We start from the raw sequence: 19815 nt of genomic DNA on the forward strand, positions 1-19815 counted from the left end.
CAACTAATTTAACCCTTGGTATTCCACATAAAAGCAGTAATGCACATAGGTGAACAGTTATGCAACCATCAATATTTGCACACAAGTGACAAGAGTATTTGGAACATTCAATACATTTATGCTCCCTTCCTTCCTCTGATGACTTGCACAGAATGGAGACGAATATCCCTTTCTGTCCTATTCCCCAACTCAGAGTATCCCTTCTTTAGTAGATATAAATTGGAAGGCTAACTAGGTCACTTCCCTCGCTTGCAGTAGCTAGCGCGTTTTTTTTTTTATGTTGCGATCTACCCGCACTGCCTTGCGATCTACTGGTCGATCACGATCGACGTATTGGGCACCCCTGCTCTAGAGGATCCATCTTTCTCTTTCTACTCAAAAACACCCTCACAGTAGAGATATTTGGTGATGGTGTCGGGATCTATTCTGCCTCAAGGTTGCGCTGCTGTTCTAGTTCTAGCTAAGATGCAAAAAGAGTTGGGTGTGTTTGTTCCTCATGTCATACTGTAGAGATGATTGACTGACACACATTTCATTTTCATTTTATACACAAACACGACTTAGTACACTGGTATATGCTTTGAAAACAAGTAAATCATCTCAAGAGACAGTTAGTACAACATGTTTTCAAAATACGAAAACAGCCCTGATATTTGCAGGAGTTTTGCAAGAGTGGCATTTCATCAGTAAAGCCCCAAGCTGTCATCTCTTCTGGCTTCTTTTCAAGCTTGTGACCACTATCATAATTTGTCACGAAAGTTCAGGCTTTGATGTTCAGAAGTGAAAAATTCTCTATAATGTCCCACATTGATCCATTGTGTTTATCTCAGCAGTACTTGACCACAGATGTAAATAAAGTGAAAAAAACACCACAAATATTTAGTGATCTCTGTGTTATGTTTGTGGTTGCTGCTGTCATTCAGCTATGGCTAGTTACACAACACTGATACACTGGCAAAACCAACTGTTGCTTGATTACACAAAAAGTCCCTGATCAAGTTCAGGGTTTTTTCTTGTGTTCAAATCATGAATTGATTAGTCAATCAACAGCAACATTTACCAGCAACAACAGATTAATAACTCTCTGATGTTGTCATTTTTGTAAAAAAAAAAAAAAAAAAAGCGGTCCTCTGTGCATTGGATGTTTTTAGTTTTGGGCAAAAACAAGTGATTTGCAACAGCACTGTGTTGCTCTGTCATTCAGTCGGTGTACCACTTTGCTCTAGACTAAAGTATAACAATTAAACAACAACTATCGGATAGATTTTCATTTAGTTTCTGGTTCAAGTGTGTATATTCATGTTCCCCAGAAGATGCATCCTAATGATGACCCTCTGTCTTTTCCTATACCACCGCCACTAGGTTAACGTTTTCAGTTTTGAGTAACATATCTCAACTATTGGGTGAATTGCAATTAAATATAGTACAGATATACATGGTGCCAAGATGATGGCTTTGGTGATCCCATGGGTTTTCTTGTGGCACCATCAGCATGTCAAAGTTTTCACTTTAAATATCTGAACATCTCACTGGTGCCCAGACAATGTATCCAAATGGCTTTATTAATCCCCTGACTTTATCCATCACCAGGTAAAAACTTCAGTGTGTCCAGTACTTTGACTTGTGTCCAAATACCTGCAAAACTATTGACAATCCCATCAGTGTGCTGTGTTTAGTGCTAATTAACAAATGTTAGCATGCCATCACGCTAAACTAAGGTGGTGTTCATGGTCAACATAATAGCTGCTGAACATCTACATGTTTTTTCATTTTGAGCATGTTGTCATGCTAGTGTTAGCATTCAGCTCACGTACCTAAGTACAGCCTCACAGAGCTTCTAGCATGGCTGCAGACTCTTTTCACTATTTTTCATTATCTGCTCTAAACGGTTAATTGATTAATCAACAAATGATCACCAGATTTTTCATCATGAAAATAACTGTTTTTATTTGTGTGGAATCTCAGTAGTAGTTTAAATATGCATACAAAGATACTTGTTTTCCACTTACATCTTGGATAGCACTACCCATTACCGCTTGATTGTTTATAGATTTTGGTGTAAATTACCTTGTGCAACACAATGGATTCTTATCAGCAGAGTACTATATTATGAGGTTATATATGTGACAGGGTACCGCACTCAAGGTTTTCCCTGTCCATATGAGACTGATCTATTTTTATTGAGGTTTTAAAAATGCTGTATTATGTTTTCTTAGAGTCTACTACTAGTTTCTGTTGTTTCTTGTACAGATTTTGAGATCTTAAGCAGACTTGGCTCATGCTCTTCACACTGGTGACCACTAGTGCCCTGTTGACATCCTGTAAACTTGTTTTCCTGGAGGACTCCTCACCCATTGAGAAAGAGTTGATTTTCTGTTTGCTTGTATGCATGATTGAAAAGGATGTCTCTGCAAGATCAATGGACCTAATAATGCTGGAAAGTATACATTTACTAGAGCCCCAAGATTTCTGCAGCCTAAAGCGTGAAGCCATACTAAAACAATGTTTAAAAATACAATTACAGTACAAGGTGCTACGCAATGTTACCACCTGTACTATACACAATGTCACACAAAGCCACAGATTACTTCAGTGTCCATGCTGCTGCCCCTTTCTTTGGCAGTTTGATTGCTATCATGTTTACATTGCAAATGATGGCCATTAAACTGTCTCAGTGAGTACCTTTACAGCCCGGATGTGCTGTAACCAGCAATTGTCCTCTCCCTCGGATGGCTGATTGATCTGACGTTTGCCTGCCCTCTGGCAGTACTCCCACTCTTACCATCCAACTCAACAGTGGAGCTGCTTCCACTGACTCCAGCAACGTCTTTCACACAAAACATGTTGCTCATCAAGTGCAACACCTCCCTCCTCACTGAAGAGGACAACAGGAAGTACATAACAGGATCAAGGCAGCTGTTGAGGGCAGAAAATAGCAAAGCCACCTCATTGGCTTTGTCAGCCATGCCCCGCCAGAAACATGAAGTGTCTGTGATCTGGGTTTTTATGTAGAACACCCTGACAATGTGATAGGGGACAAAACACACGGTGAAGACGAAGAGGATGAAGAAGGACTTCTTTGCAGTTCGAGCGTAGTGGGTTGCATTGGGCAGGTCTGATTTTTTTTGTGATGTTCTCAGAAGCTTGAGAGCGATCTTTCCATAAGACAGAACCAGAGAGATGAATACAAGCCAGAAGATACCCACCACAAAGATGTTGATATAGGCTTTCCACTTTGCATTATGGAGCTCCTTGTAATGGAAACACCTGGAAACGCCAAACGAGTTTCGTCAGCTCAGAGTGCTCATATCACACATGCTGGGATTTTTAAGCAAAACGCAATAAATACATTCAGGCAGTTTAATTATACATGTCACCAACCTGTCCGACTGCGAGTGATTCTTTGACATGAGGAGCACCAAAGCCAAGGCAAAGGACATGATCCAGACAACTGCGCAAAGGCCAATGCTCCACCTTGTGGACCGCAGTCTGTGCCGCATGCCTGCACTGCGATGGATTTTCAGATAGCGATCCACACTGATCAACCCTAGCAACGTGATACTAATATACATGTTCATGTAGAAGAGGTTACCAACTACTTTACACAAAGTGGGACCCAGTTTCCACACGTTACCTTGGCTGTGATAAAGTATCCTGAACGGCAGACAAACCACCAGCAGCAGGTCTGCAAAAGCTACGTTTATGAGAAACACCTGCACAGAGTTCTTCTTGGTGAGAACACAGAAGAAAACCCACAGGGCCACCAGGTTCCCTACTAGACCCAGGACGAAGATTATAGAGTAGACCACCGCCAACAGGCTTTTCAGTGCTCCATAATCCACACAATTTTGTTGGGGGCCAGGGTGTGTGGTCAGGTTCATCTCACTGGTGGTGACTAAGGAAAGGAAGCTATTTAGAGTCTGGAGGTTTGTTGTGCCAGAGGTGGTGGAGATGTTTTTCGTCATGGTGATTTTTGTGATCTTCTCAGTGCTGCAAATGAGGAAGAAACAAAGGTGAAATATGATGGATTAGATTTAGTGTATTTTGGCAGTTTTTACTTCACATGGACACCTGTAAGTCTGCAGAGGCACAGAAGTCATGCTTTCTACCATTTTTTTTTGTTTGGTAACACACCCAACAAGTTGAGCAGCCACAGGTACATTCACTGCAAGAGTTCATAGCAAAAGATTAGCAGCTAATTTAAGAGCTTGTTTTGCTCATGGCATGTAGCCCTTATCTTGCAGCCAGTGTAACAAACTGAAAGATGTTGCTACTATTTTAAAGTGATTCAGTACTCACCTAGTCATTGAAGTCTGTCAAAAAACATATTGCACACCGATTCTGTGTTGAAGAGTCGTAGCTTACTTGTTTTTGTAGTCCTTTTCTTTTTGTCTCAGTTACTCCAGCATATTCCCTCAAATTTAATCTCTCGCAGAGATTATCCAAAATGTGATGAGACTAAATTCACGATCCTTTCCCTCTGTCATTGTGTATTCAACTTGCTGTTGTCCCTCTTTCACTGACCGAATATTATAAGTTAAAAGGAAAATAGTACTGCATAAAGTTTCCTATCTCTGAGAAACATGTCCCCCCAGCTGTGCTGTCGAAAGTAGACAGAGAAATACTGAAGTGCAGAATGCGGTGATGTTGAAGAGAGAAAACTTTCTGGTCAGCCCCCTCTTTCCTCCCACTCAACCACTATGCACAGAGATAGAGAGAACGACAGGGCAGGGCTTAGTGTAGACCTTCTGATTACACACATGAGGGCAAGCATTAGGATCACAGGGTACCTTTTTTATATACACAATGTGCTCTCCACTTTTGGCACATATTATAATGCGGAGGTATCTGCTGAGTGTAGCCAGCTGTGAAAGAAAAAGGCTCACAAAATACCACCATGTGCCCTCACAGTAATTAAAGCAATGGCTTCAGATTATAGCAAGGCCAAGTTTTAAACTGCCACCCAAGAGACATTCGCTGCCGTCAACCTCTCAAGCTAAATCTGTAGGCGGAGGATCATGGGAATCTTATACTTGCTCTTGAATGTTAATCATGCCATCACCTAACCCTTCAGGAATAATGTGACATTACAACATTCACATGTCTTTATTTTTATTTTTTCAAAATCTAATTTGCAGCTTGATTAATTCATGACAATGATGATTCTGTAATGTCAAGTAGGAGGCATCTCAGCTAGAAACAAAACATAAAAAAATGTATGAAGTTACTAACTAAAACAAGCTGACATTCTGCTTAAGATACTGAAGAAAGCCTTGAATGTATATCACTCATTTTCCTATGATCCTCCCACAGTGCCAAGTATTTGTGTGGTCGTAGCGGGTGATGGTTTGGGGCTTTGGGTGTGTCTTTCACATATGTTTTTTTGTTTTTTTTATAGGAGGGTGTCGCTCTTTAATTAGCAAAATATGACCTCTTTATCATAAACCCGTCTTCTCTCCTCTCATACTCAGCCTCACTGTGTGCTGCTGGCATCCAAAGAGAATTCAGCTCCAGTGAAGTTGGGGGGGTTTGGAGTAGCTATCCAGCTCGGAGAGTCGGGACTGGTGGCAGGAGGTACAGTAAACACGCCCGAACATACTAGAGACATGAATTATCAGGTTTAACTGAAATTTGAATTATACTCACTATTGGGGAATTAGCCTGAGAAACATCAAGTTTTAAGTTGTCTTCAGTAAGTAATCCAGTGATAGTTGTCTGCACATTCATGGGTACACTGCAACCAGAAGCTGCTAACAGCTAATTCAGTATTGTTTTTAATGGTGCAAATTAGCCAAAATGTAAACCCATGTTGGCTAATTTTTTGGCTTACTTCATTTTAACACAAAAGACTTTGGGAAGACAGTTTGTAGTTTGTAAGGGACTGGTTCCCAGTAACAATATACCTGAAAAAGAGCTGGTTAAGAGTGATAAGTATATACAAACCACTTTTTGTAAACTGACCAGGTTGTGACTGCTGTTGTCTATGTTTTGCTCTTGTTTTGTGGTTTTCAGTATGTCTTTTCTTATTTGTTGGCCTTCATTTTGTTACTGTTGAAAATAAAAATATCAAACTTGAAAAATAAGTAGAAAGGCAAACAGCTCCTAATGTGAAAAACATTGATATATGCAAGAATGCCATTCTGCGCTGGATTTCAACTACAGGTTGTCGTGTACCCTCACCACATACAGTAACGTATGGAGTACTTAAATACTGATGAGACCTTTCTTGGTTCAAAAACTCTTGACTTCTAAAGAAAACTGCCCCCCAGTTCTATATCTGCCTGTGAGCAGACATGGTGAGATGGCACCAAAAAATCAATTCCCTGGAGAATTTCATCTTTATTGTGATTACAATTATGACAAGTACACAAGTAGAAACAGACATGGCTATATGCTGTATACTGACTTCTTAGCAACTGCACTTCAATGTCAACAAATACCAAAGTTGAAGCTCTGAGCTTTGTGAAGGGCGGCAAGAAAAGTGCACTTCACTTTGCACATTAAAAACTGGAACATTACGTTTGTTTTTGAACCTGGCAATGAAAAACTATCTGATCCCTCAGCTGCATCAAGAAGTAGAAAAGTCACAGTGAAATTACTTCCTCTTTTGTGTAACCTTTATTTTCATAGCAGAAAACTAATTGCTAAACTCATAAAGTATATTTTATTTGCAGGGGAACACAAGCAAAGTATCATATTTGGAAATAGAATGACATGAGAGATTTCTTACAGGTTTTAAAATGGGAAGCAAAATCTGAAAACATTTTCTTTTTCAGTTCACATACTGTAAAAATAGAAATGATAAAAGAATAAAGAAATCCCAGTCAGCGTCATTGCACTCGTGCATGTTTTTAGATCTTCGTTTTAATTATACACGGTCCTGAATTCATAAGTGATGCACCCACACCACTCTGTCTTTGTAATCCCAGGTCGAGTGGGAACTCCACACTTCATGGCTCCAGAGGTGGTGAAGAGAGAGCCATATGGTAAGCCTGTGGACGTGTGGGGCTGCGGAGTCATTCTCTTCATCCTCCTCTCAGGGTGTCTGCCTTTCTACGGCACCAAGGAGCGCCTGTTTGAAGCCATCTGCAAAGGCAAATACAAGGTGGGGAGATTAACCAAAGGACCTCGACAGTCTCTGAGTGCAAAGCAAAGTTTCATATGCCCATTAAACACAAGCATCCCCACTGTTAAACCCACAATTTAATTGGCTTTATTTCTCTAATGTTGTAGAGCTGAGTTCTAAGTTGAACTTGTCTTCTGTTAAGCCGAACAGCCGATGCACAGAGGTGCTCTGTGAGGTGATATGTGGACAGATTTCCGATTCACCGCTCTAAGGCCTACATTCAAATAATCCAGATTTGGATAAAGGTTTAAAAATGCTGTCTGACAGTCAATGAATAACCCACTGGATCACCTCTGACTCTCTCATTTGAAGTCCTGTTATTGACTTCCTGTTCAGTGGGGCAGTGTCAGACTCGCTAAAATTAGAACTGTGTAGATTCGCTTTCACAGTGAACTTACTTGAACTTCTAAGAATATGAATTAGTTGTTTGCTCTGTTTACACATCAAATGACAATTCTGCTTTATTATGAACTTATTTATGTTGTTTTGAGCTGTAGGTCCTGTTGGTAAAACAACATAGTGCTCTCTGAGAAAACAGCTGAAATCTGGCACCATGGCAACATTAAGACATAGATGTTAAATGTGGCAAAGAGACACGAACAGGCACAGACACATAGAGACAGACAACCATTCACAAGATTAGTTAACCTAACTTGCATGTCTTTTGGGCTGTGGGAGGAAGCCGGAGTAACCACAGAGAGCCCATGCAAGCACAGAGAGAACATGCAAACTCCACACAAAAAGGCCTCAGCAGGCTCGAACCTGCTGCTAGCCACTGCACCACTGTACAATCAGTTCAGCTACATTATCACAGGAGCTTCACAGTGCTTGTATCTGTATTTACTTGGCAACAAACTGCTACAAATACATCCCTCAACAAGCTGATTTAGCTTGTTTATCTGGTACCGTATAGTGCGAGAACATTCCCAAGTCAGAATAATGTGCGTTTTTTTCCGTTCTGCTGACATTGCATGAATTTAATTTTTTGTTTTATTTATTAATTTTTCTATTGGATATTATAGAAACGCCATGACAAAAAAGGAGCGACGTAGAATATTAACAAAATAAAGACACTGGACAGACATACAACACAAAACAGCCACATGCATTATTATTACCATTAGGAACGATGACTACAGAAATATAAGCCAAGTTGGAACATGTTAGAATTATCCTTTAAGTTGGGAGGCGTGGTGGTCTAAAATACATTTTCTGAATCATTCCTTTTCCTCCTGTTTTGGCTCTTTACCATCACTAAGTGGTTCATGGATTAGTAACCATTCCTCTTTTATTAATACTGCTAACATTCTTTTTAGATTTGACCTCATTTTTAATGTTAGTTAAAAGCATGAAGCAGTATGAGCATGGAACACCACAGCACAGAGACCAGGTACGCACACATTAGAATTTGGTACATGAGTTTGGGCCACAGAACTGATCCCAGAAACTTGGTACATCCCTGTAAAAAGTCTATGTATATTTGTGTGTGTAGATGAATCCGCGCCAGTGGAGCCACATCTCAGAGAGCGCTAAGGATCTGGTGAGGCGCATGCTGATGCTGGACCCTGCCGAGAGGATCACCGTCTACGAGGCTCTTAACCACCCCTGGCTGAAGGTAATGCAGAACATTCAGTCACACTTTTGTGTTGTTTATATTTCAGTGTCCTGTGCCAAACCTGATCTAACAGGTTAATGCAACAGTTTGACTAGTTCTGGAAGTCTAGCGTGGATGTGTCTGAAGAAAAATCATGGGTTTCTACTGTAGATTGACTGCATTATTATCTTATTACAAGAACCCGAACGCACCATCACCAAAGATTCTTCAAAATAATAACCACTTTCAGCTGATTTTCAGCTGACATGCTGTTTCTAATGTTGGATCACATTCTCACTACTGCCTACAACATCACAACGTTCCACTCAGAAATCTGAGACTGTTTCCAGCTGTGGAAAATGAAAAGCGGTAGTCTCTTTAGACGTGCATCCAAACTTTAGACCTTTGTGAAACTTCTCGCCTGTTTTTGAGACAAGAGCAGAATAGTAAAGCCATGCAGCCTAAAGCCATCACTATGATCAGTCACTTGGGTGGCACAGCTCTTCACACAGGAAAATACCGACAGTGAGCGCCGGCACAGTGGTGTCACTGCTTGTCTTTTGTCGTCAGCAGAAGCTTTCATTGTGTCCTCTTCTGTGGAAAGTGATGGAGATGTACTTCAAGATATGTGACAATTCATCTGAGACTAACGCTTCGTCTCCCACCTGACACGTCATTCAAATCATCAAATTTCAAGGGACATCTTTGAGTGCATTTGAGTCCAGTATAATTTCAACTCTGAACTCCAGTCCAGTTCAGTCCAGCTGACTGTTGTTTAGTCATGGTTTCCTACGTCTGATCTGAGTGCAGTACCACAGGACATGCAGTGTACACACTTCAATACAATATCACACAAACTCATATGCAGAACATGAACCCTTATTCCTTGTTTTGTTCCTCTTTTCCTCTTAAATATAGTCAACACCACCATTCTGACTGATTCACATGAAATGCAGCTCCCTCTTTACATCCAGAAATGTTAGCTACATATTTGTGTTGGTGCTCGTTGCAACATCCCCTCATGATGAAACTTCCTAGCAGCTTTCTAACACACTTACAACAACCCAGTAACGGCATGCAACTAACTTACCAGAACCATTTTTAGTAATAACTCCTATTTACCACATAAAACTTGCTTTATTGAGCTGGAATAGAGCCGTGGCCTCGAATACGTTCACATGTGCCATTGACCCCGACAGGTCATGCTTGTTACCCCTACTTATTCTCTACAACATGTATCAGAAAACACCCAGCTGCCGTCAGTAGTCCAGTATTACCTCACAATATTTAGTTATTTATATATAGTTTTGCTGTAAATAAAGGGAAATTCCACCAATTTTACACTTCAGATTCTGCTTACACATCCTGGAATAAAAATGACGAGAGCTTTAAAATCCTTTATAGGGGCTCTCTCTCTCTTCAGTTCTGCACCTCCAGAAGGTTAGGGGACTTAGCAGAGGCAGAGATGTCCTGACTTGTAGTTTCTGGTATGGATCAAACTCTAAAAACTAGTTCCCACATTTCACATAATGTAACTCTCCAACTTGTTTGTTTCTGTTATTAATTTGTAGTCTCCAAACCCAAGATCAAATGACTGAACAAGACTCCACAAAGCTCTCTCCAGAGCAGCAAAAGACCTGATATAAGTCTTTTCACAGGCTTAATAGTACTCCTCCTGACTAGGAAACTGATCTTCATGTGTAAAATCGGTGGAGTACCCCTTTAAACCTTCAAGCAAATTTCTTTTCTGTGTTGTATCATCAAGGAGAGGGACCGGTATGCCTATAAAATCCACCTGCCAGAGACTGTGGAGCAGCTGAGGAAATTCAACTCCAGGAGGAAGCTCAAGGTTCACATCTTCACACATACTGGCATGAATGCAGTTATCAGATTTTGCAACATTCAGTTCACTGTGTGTCAAATGATGAGATAAATCTTCACAATTACACATGTTGATTTCCTGCTGCTGCTGCTGCTGCTGCTGCTGCTGTGTTTCAGGGGGCTGTTCTGGCTGCAGTGTCTAGTCACAAGTTTAACTCCTTTTACGGAGACCCCCCAGAGGAACTCCATGACTTCTCTGATGACCCCACCTCCTCAGGTACACTCAAAGGCACACACTCGCAGACTTGTACTTGTTCCCCTTTCATCATTGACACACTTCCTCCCTCAAATTTCTTTCCTCTGGTTTGTATTGTGGCTGTTTTTTTCTAGTGTTGCTTTCTGTGTAAGTTCCCACACATGCTGTATTAAAGAGACCATGGTATTGATAAGTTGTGCTCTCCGTATTAGAAATTAAGATAATAGACGTCCTATTTATGTAGTCTACTTAAACGTTATCTTGCTCCTTTTACTTTGTCTGAGTCTTATGTACGAGGGGTGGGGGTGGGGGGGCAGCTCATACAGACACACACACACACAAACACACACACGCACAATGGCAGAGAGAACTACGTCTTGTTAGAGTCATGCTGACAGTGTTCGCTGCCACAAGGGCTACAAGTCTTTTACATGTGAGGGCGGAAACACAAGAAACATGCAAAAGTGCATCACCCACTGGTGGAGAAATCACCATGTTTCCACTGCCTCCCCATCCACCACAGGTATGATATGTGTGCTAGCAGCCTAGAGCCCACACAGAGTTAACTAAATGAGTCTGGAATAGTGAGTTGTTCAAAACAATGCTGTTGCGTTGAACCATTAAAGTACCAAATCCAAAAGCAACATTGGTAACAGTAGTAATATTTTAGTGATATCCAGCCCCAGTGACTATTCCCACTGGATCTGGATTATTTGAGAACTCTTACTGTTACTTACTTAGTGTTTATACTGTTCTGCCCCAGTGTTTCAGTACCACACCTGCAACACCAGCAGTCGCATTTCTATTTTTTAATATTTAGACTGTTATTATTATTATCAATGCAATCCCCATGTGCTATGATTGCTTCCAACTGTTTTTAACATTGATATCAGTGCCTGTGTTCATTTGCAAAGTGTCAATCTGTTTGTCTGTTTCTGTTAATGCTTCCCACCTGCTAGGACTACTAGCAGCAGAACGTAGGTATCCATTTGTGCTTTGTGTGTTGTGCTGCCAGTTACGAAGCGTTAGCTGTTTGCAGCTGTCGAGTCACTTTACAGTGACTGAAGGCTGTCTTGCTTGTAATAGCTTGCATTTAATGTTGAATGCAATGTTTGAATAATTCAGAAAATGTTTATTTCTTTGTCTTTGAGTATGGACCACTGCTCTTATCTGTGTGTGTGTGTGTGTGTGTGTGTGTGTGTGTGTGTGTGTGTGTGTGTGTGTGTGTGTGTGTGTGTGTGTGTGTGTGTGTGTGTGTGTGTGTGTGTGTGTGTGTGTGTGTGTGTGTGTGTGTGTTGCAGGGGCTGTGTCTCAGGTGTTGGACAGTTTAGAGGAGATCCACGCTTTGACAGACTGCAGTGAAAAGGATCTAGATTTCCTCCACAGTGTTTTCCAGGACCAGCATCTACACACACTGCTCGATGTAAGTGTCACACACAAACACAAACTGCACACCAGACCTTTATAACTCATTTTATGTTATTATGATGGGTTTTTCTACTTTATGGAGAATTAATGGAACAGGAGGATGATTTGTTAATAACACAGTTCGTAAAAGCTTCAGAAAGCTTTAGTTCTCTGGCAACAGCAAGTGATGTGTTTTATGTTTTATGAAAAGTAATCAGAACCCCTTTCCTGGCCTCAAAATGACCTTTACTTGTCTCTTTGGCAATGTTGTGACAAAGTGTGGGGAGAGGCATGGTGCGATGCGCAGATGAGGCAGTGAGGGGAAAGCAAGGTGTTAGTTCCGTTGTTGAAACTGGGCCTTTCATGTTATGCTGAGAATAGACATCCTGAACCACATCTGTTTCAGCACAGAAACACTTTATATTTCCACTAACAGACGCCCGCTTCACGCTAGAAAGTGCTGATAGATGTGGTTGTTTTCTCTGCACGGTGGTAAAGGCTTTTGTGAAATTATGTGGATGGCAACATCAGGCTTCTGCAAAGTGCCAACACAAATGTCTAATTGTCTGCACACATTAAACTGCTGTGTCACAACTCTGTTTGACTGGTTCATGTGAAATTCTGCTCAACGTGTTGGATAGTGATGTAAATAACAACTAAAAAATAATGATGATATGATATGTTTTATTTAAACAGCACTGATCAAAGCAGATGTTACAAAGTGCACAAGTTACAAAACCAATAAAAGCAAGATAATTGAAGCGGTAATAAAACAAGATGATGATTAAAACTGAGCAGCACTGAAATGATCGGAGGCACCTGAGCACTTTCTGTGGTTGTAAAGTCCTGTGAGTATTATCGGTGTTCTGGTGTCTGACAGGCTTTTAAACATCCTAATCTGTTACTCTGGCTTGATTTCCTGGATTGTTCTCTCAACAGCGCAGCCCCTTTGCTGTTTTAATGCGGGTCTATTCTCGGTCTGAGTCCCTTAAGAATTAATATTAAACATGTTGGGGGCTTTTGGAAAGCGTCTGGTGGGTTCAGTACAGCCCCCAGGCCAGTCGTTTAAGCTCCCTAATGAATAAACAGCAGGTGCTTTTGGATACGGTTATACTGCCAATACCACTCGTGGCATGGCACTGTGCACTGATCTTTGTCAATGCATGTTTCAAAGAGATCCCTTAATAAGATTTAGATGTTTTATGCAATATGACGCATAAGTAGCTTCCATTCACCAACACAAGGTTGCTCATTGCTCCGGAGGCGATGCAAAAAGGTCACATTGTTTTTCAATGTGTCATTAAATTCCTCCCCCAATTTGTCGGCGTGTGTGTGTGTGTGTGTGTGTGTGTGTGTGTGTGTGTGTGTGTGTGTGTGTGTGTGTGTGTGTGTGTGTGTGTGTGTGTGTGTGTGTGTGTGTGTGTGTGTGTGTGTGTGTGTGTGTGTGTGTGTGTGTGTGTGTGTGTGTGCATGTAAAACACAAACAGTAGCAGAGTTCATGCAGTGAATTTGACTGATGCCTGGTTGGGTGGTGTTGACAGGGAGAGCTGAGCTATAGGTCAATGCAGCAGTCTTTTGACCTGCTTCACCACACCAGCACCATACTGGCTCACAAAATCACATATAGAGGCAAGACAGCATTTTAGATTAGCACTCACTTTGTTTGGCGCTCCGAGAGCATCATCTGATCTCTTCGTATTGTTATTAGACGCCTCTGCCTCCTTAATTCACTGGGTTCACTCCATTCTGCCTCTCTTGTGTGTTGTGTCTGTCTCTGGGCCATCTGTGGGCAGGACATGGAAGTTCACAAGCATGTTATCCAACAACTGACTGTTTATATTTACTATTTGTCACAGACTTTGAATCTTGCCGTTAGCTTCTCTGACTGAGCAAAAGGGTTCTATGGAAATATCTCATAGTCAAGTTATATCTAAGGTTCGTCCTATTTACTAGAGTAGTGAACTACATTTCCGTCGCATAAGAACCTTATGGGATAGTAATGATTGTTCCAGGTATTCAAAGTAGTCAAACACACTGGGTAATAGCTTGAGAAATTGAAATATTTTTAATATGCAAAAAACATAAAAGTATCCATAATCAGGAAATAATAGGCAATGGGGAGGCAAAAAGCCATCTATTAATCCCTGATAATGGACCCCTCGTTGGGCTTTATCCCTTACAGATCACTGGTTGAAATTTTGGAAATGAGGACATGTCTATGTGAGGATGGAGAACTTGCTGGAGTCAGTGTGTTTACATTTCAGCATCGCAGCATTTTAATTTCTGTGTTCAATATTTTGTGGCACTGACATGAACATACAGCATCCAGATCAAGAGATGTGATATGATTGGTCATGATATTTTTGTTTAATCATTTACTTGAAAACCATTTAGTAAAGCCTAAGTTTAAGTGTGAGCTCTGTAAGCTGATTCACTGATTCCCCCTCTGCTGTTGAATGATGATGCCTCTGCTACAGCCATGTGTGATGACAGCCACTCTGGAGTTGTTGCTGAAGCCTGCTGAAACGACACAGTTGGTGAAATTGCATTTCCTCTGTCCCGCTTTTCATTCACAGTCTACTGAGTGGTAGAGCAGGTAGAGGTTTGTATATGCAAACGTGATTAAAGAGGAGCTCCACTGATCGTACACGTCAAAGTGTGTTTCCAGGAGTTTGTAGTCAAAGTGCATGTGTGACATAAATTGGATAAAACCTGTAGTTCTCAAGAGGGAGCTGTGTGAGGTCTGATAAACGCTCTAAGTTTGAAAATAAGAAAAAATGCTATGCATACACAAATCTCCAACTGAAGTGTTGGTGGCTGCGTTGCATTGTGGGTAATGTAGGCTCCAGGATTGAAGAAAGAAGACTGTGTGGAATAAAAATCACGGTATCTCTTATTCTCCTGCATCAATTTAGCAAATTGTTTGTTTGTTTGCTTTAAACTGTGGATCAGAGCACTGACTTGTCTGTTGTCCATTTATGGTATTCATCGTGCATATCATCTCAGTTCCAGGGGCTGCAATTGAAGGCTGTCTAGGTTGAAGTAGGTTGCAGGAGACTAGAGGATCTGCCAAATGTGTGTGTGCAGCAGTGTCAGTGGGAGCCTGGGGCTGCAGATGTCTCCTTTTCAGCCCCAGTTTCACACCCCCCACCCTGCTCTGAGAGGAGGGGGAGTCAGAAAAGGCCAGTGGAGTGCAGCCTTAGACCATCAAGGAACAATGGCTTCTATTGTCGGGCCTTGGTGCCATTCACAGTAGGAACAGCCTCCATCACTATCTGTGCGGCTGAAAGTAGCCTCCACACCGCTGAAACACACAGAGGAACCAGAAATCCTGTAGAGAGAGTTTGGATAGAGCCTCCTGGCTCAGATAACGTGGGTCTCGTTTGCACTCTGTTGGCTGTGTTTTTCTGACAAACCACTTACTGTCTCCTGGGTGAGTGCGTTTTCTCTCTGATGTGTTTGCAGGAAGAGCGTTTTGTCAAAAGATGCCTCCAGCTAATTTGAAATAAGCCTGGCATCCCCCCGTGGTTGTTTTTGGCGTTTCACATGTATAAAGAGGCACTTTAGTCGAGTGTGTTTGTTTTTTTTTTTCTCTCTTGTGCTAGTTTCCGAAGCTCCTTAGGCTTCCCAACTAATGGAGGCTGGGTAATAAGTTGCCCGTAAGTAAATAATGCCTGAATTCACTTGTCACTGATAGGAAATGAAGATATCATACTGTCTGTCATCCTAAAACAAGAGCTGCTACGTGCTTCTTTGGCTGTTGGCACATACAGACGTGATGCATTCATCTAACATTGTAATCTGCACACCTGATTTGTCGCTACTCGACATGTGGTTCACATTTACAACTTTTAAACGTTGAGATATTTTTTCTAGCAGCCCACGGCTTGTTCCGCTATGGGCTGCAGTATCTTTGTATGTGTGTAAGTTAAGTTCATTTTTAAACAAACCCACCTCAGCTCAACTGTGTTTAACACTTAACAAAGGCAAAAAGATGTTGACAACTGTCCGCTTGAAAACACAAGGACAAGAGTGCAGTAAATTCGTATGTAGTGGCTGCAGACAGCATGTGGGACGACACAGAGAACGATTCAGTCCTCAGGCTGCCTTACTAAGGATTTCTTGAGAAGTGTGGTGTGTTTGTCTTTCTGAGAGTTTGTTTATGAAGCAGGATGCAGATGTACTCTTGAGGTGTGTGTGTGTGTGTGTGTGTGTGTGTGTGTGTGTGTGTGTGTGTGTGTGTGTGTGTGTGTGTGTGTGTGTGTGTGTGTGTGTGTGTGTGTGTGTGTGTGTGTGTGTGTGTGTGTGTGTGTGTGTGTGTGTGTGTGTGTGTGTGTGTGTGTGTGTGTGTGTGTGTGTGTCTGTCATCATTCCCAGGACCCTTTTCGTTGTTGTTGTCAGATTTTCACAGCAGGGAGAGATGCAACATCCTGCTCCTAACAGAAATACACACTACTGTTCCCCTGCTGCTGGACCTCATCAGCACAGTTTGCAAGTCAAACCTGTGTAACTGTGTCTTGATGGGCAGTTAGAGAATTACACAAATGGTTCACTTTCCAGAAATATACCAGATGTCTTTTATTGCACTAGCTGATGGCTTTGCACTGTTTTTCCACTGTAACAAAACTGTTATGGGAACCACAGCGGTTATCCCGTCAGAACTTAACATGAACAATCCTCATTTTATTAGAAAATCTTCTTTATGTGTGAAACTATGGCACAGATAGCGACAACATCGCTAGACACTGTGACACCCACATCTCAAACATTAAACATTATGGACTTAATGCAGCTCTTTGTAGTTTGCTCATAATTATCCATCGTTGGCAAAGGAGAAGTAGTCAAATTAGATTTTTTACTTGTATCTTTCCACCTAATTAGTGTCTTTGGTGATCTACTGTAGATGTCTGTAACCATTTATAAAAGATAGTGTAAGTGTTTTATTTGCTGCTGTAGTATTTTCAGTAGGTATTTCTCACTTCCTGTTAATGATCCTGCCTAAATAGAGTGAGACACGTGTTAATGGATCCACGGCTATGTTGCATGATTCCTCAGATATTTTTGGATGGTTTCTAAAAAACAGTCCAGATATGAAAAGGTCAAAAAAAAGGCATTTAATTGTACATCAGTGTCCTCTAATGCGGTGATTTGTGTTTTACACAACTGAACACTTATAGTTGTACATTTCAAAACTCACCAGTGTAATACAAAGCCAAAACCAAGCAATGAGAAGAGGTTCACTTGCTTAAGTTATTCCCAAAGCTTTCTGATGTATTGCATGAGCTTCTTCACTAAGCAGTCGCGCTCAGGATTCATCACATGGTTCAAGGTTCAGATTTATTGTCATTGTACAATACAGGAATTGCACAATGAGATGCAGTTGTAGCCCCCCCCCCACTATACACACACACTGTTATACAGATATATATACGTGCATGTTCATATGCACAGAACAGATATGTACAATATGTGGGATACCTGTAATATGACGATAAGTTCAACTACAGAAATCATTTCTGTATCAGTGGGAATGAGGATGCAAAGATAATGGTGTGGTGATGTGCAAAAGAGGACCAGCATAACAGAGGAGCTCGGTGTAGATTTCCCCAGTGCAGTGTGAGTGTGTAGAGCCAAAGATTATTTAAAGATCTTAACATGTAGAACTCAAGTGTCTTCCACCATCATGTCACAAACACTGAAGTCCTCAATATGCTGAAACCCCTTTCTGAAACAAAAGAATTGAGAAGCAGCATCTGACAAGTGTTACAACTTTTTGAAAGACGCTGCGGTGTGTGTGTGTGTGTGTGTGTGTGTGTGTGTGTGTGTGTGTGTGTGTGTGTGTGTGTGTGTGTGTGTGTGTGTGTGTGTGTGTGTGTGTGTGTGTGTGTGTGTGTGTGTGTGTGTGTGTGTGTGTGTGTGTGTGTGTGTGTGGACTGTGCAGGTGTACAAATAGAGAAAATTGGCAGAATCAGAACTTCTTTCAAAGTCACTTTTTCATTCTTCACACAACAACTTCCTTCAAGTTTTCGGTGCGTGCATCACAAATGTGTTCCAGGAGAGACTTTTCAAAGTGTGCAGTTTTCCCCTACTTTCTATACAATTGTTTTCAGCTCTTCAGCTACAACATGTACATCCTAGTTTCTTTGAAGCAAATGGAGCCACTTAAGTGCTGAAAGACAGCAGCGTCTCTACTGTGAATAACAATGCAGACACAAAAAGTGCAGCTTATAAAGAACTGTTCAGAATTGGTTACTGCTGTTGTTTTGTGCTGTTTGTTCGACCACGACATGCCCTGTGATGATGTCCAGCGTCACATGTCTGGTGCTGCGGCTGCTGTTGTGAGAGGCTCAGGGTTGCATTGAACTGTCTGGTACAAAAGCAGTTTTTGTCTGGCTCTCTTTGTCTGCCTTCACTGGTTTTCTGTGTGTGTGTGTGTGTGTGTGTGTGTGTGTGTGTGTGTGTGTGTGTGTGTGTGTGTGTGTGTGTGTGTGTGTGTGTGTGCACGCTATACAAGACTGTCTGCTTATGTACTTATGTACTGTGCAGCAGGTCAGATGAAGAATACACCAGACAACTTGCTCATCAAGCATCACGTGCTCACGTCTTTTAATATGATCATGGTTGTTTTGATGGCCACAGTTATCTGAATCTTCTGTTAAAAAGCCTCCCTCTGCTTTGGTTTGAGCATACAGCTGCTGCCTTTGTTTAGACTGTGTTCCAGGGTCATTTTGTCTACAAACATACAATCTCTTAACTACACCCACACTCGCCTGTGACTAGGCCCATACAAACTGGTCTAGTCGGCTCAGTGTATTAGTCAGCTGGGATTTTTATAAACAGAGCTCTTGTGTCTGTCATCCTTCAACCAGAGTGATGAGAAAACAGTTCCTTTCTGTTTACAGTCAGATGTCGAGAAAGAAAAGACCAAAACAGAACGAGTGGTATTGATGTTCTTCAGACAAAGTGAACCAGATAAAAAGAGAGAGCTGAGAATAAAGCTGACTGCTTTTTTAAAAACCAGTTTCACCTGAAGAACATCTCCACATGCCTAAAGAGAGCAGTGCTTTCTGCCACAAGAGGGAACTTATTAAGCAGTTGAGCTGCTGACGGTACTTCAGCCATCCCAAGTTTTTCCATTTAATGCTACCTTACTACATTTGTCTGAAAAGGATCGTCACTAGTTACTCTGCAGATTACGGTTTTACATACAGTACATATGAGCAACATGTAAATTTTCCACTGACTGTTTTTTCAATGCAGTCTGGTGGTTTTGAAGAAAGTGGCGTAACATCTGTTTGCACTTAAACCAAAAGGATTTTACTGGACTGGTCTCCGTAGGGATGTGGTCAGACACTTAGAATAACAGTCTGAATCTGTCAGTAGCTCTTCTACTGGATGTACTTTGATCAGATGCAGATGACCCAAAGCTAGCTGAGGTGACCAGTGTACGAGTCATATTGACCCCAAAATATGTGGAAATAGGTTCCAGGTTAAAAAATCCCAAAGTTTTCCTCTATGTAAGAGATGTGAGCACCTCTTCCACCTCTGTCCAGCTGTTTCAGAGACTGTTGGAAGTCACTGTGTGTCTGCTCATAGCCTCCCTGGCTGACT

General features: G+C 41.5%; 2 protein-coding genes across 8 annotated transcripts in view; one reads left to right on the forward strand and one right to left on the reverse strand.

The window, feature by feature from the left end:
- caska (calcium/calmodulin-dependent serine protein kinase a) overlaps nucleotides 1–19815 on the forward strand; it is a 126098-nt gene that overhangs the window by 72641 nt on the left and 33642 nt on the right. For all 7 annotated transcript variants that reach the window (XM_070838765.1, XM_070838766.1, XM_070838768.1 and 4 more), the window contains exons 6-11: nucleotides 5472–5574; nucleotides 6930–7105; nucleotides 8619–8741; nucleotides 10486–10569; nucleotides 10719–10818; nucleotides 12099–12220. In XM_070838765.1, coding sequence (XP_070694866.1) covers nucleotides 5472–5574; nucleotides 6930–7105; nucleotides 8619–8741; nucleotides 10486–10569; nucleotides 10719–10818; nucleotides 12099–12220 — 708 coding nt within the window. The remainder of the gene's footprint in view (nucleotides 1–5471; nucleotides 5575–6929; nucleotides 7106–8618; nucleotides 8742–10485; nucleotides 10570–10718; nucleotides 10819–12098; nucleotides 12221–19815) is intronic.
- On the reverse strand, nucleotides 2669–4325 carry gpr34b (G protein-coupled receptor 34b). Its single transcript, XM_070838485.1, has 3 exons — nucleotides 4300–4325; nucleotides 3382–3990; nucleotides 2669–3267 (listed from the first exon to the last, which is right to left on the reverse strand). Exons 1-3 carry the CDS (start codon nucleotides 4305–4307, stop codon nucleotides 2685–2687), a joined length of 1200 nt encoding a protein of 399 aa, XP_070694586.1. The 5' UTR covers nucleotides 4308–4325; the 3' UTR covers nucleotides 2669–2684.

Source organism: Pempheris klunzingeri, chromosome 10, assembly GCF_042242105.1.
Source record: "Pempheris klunzingeri isolate RE-2024b chromosome 10, fPemKlu1.hap1, whole genome shotgun sequence".
In the NCBI taxonomy this organism is placed as follows: Eukaryota; Metazoa; Chordata; class Actinopteri; order Acropomatiformes; family Pempheridae; genus Pempheris; species Pempheris klunzingeri.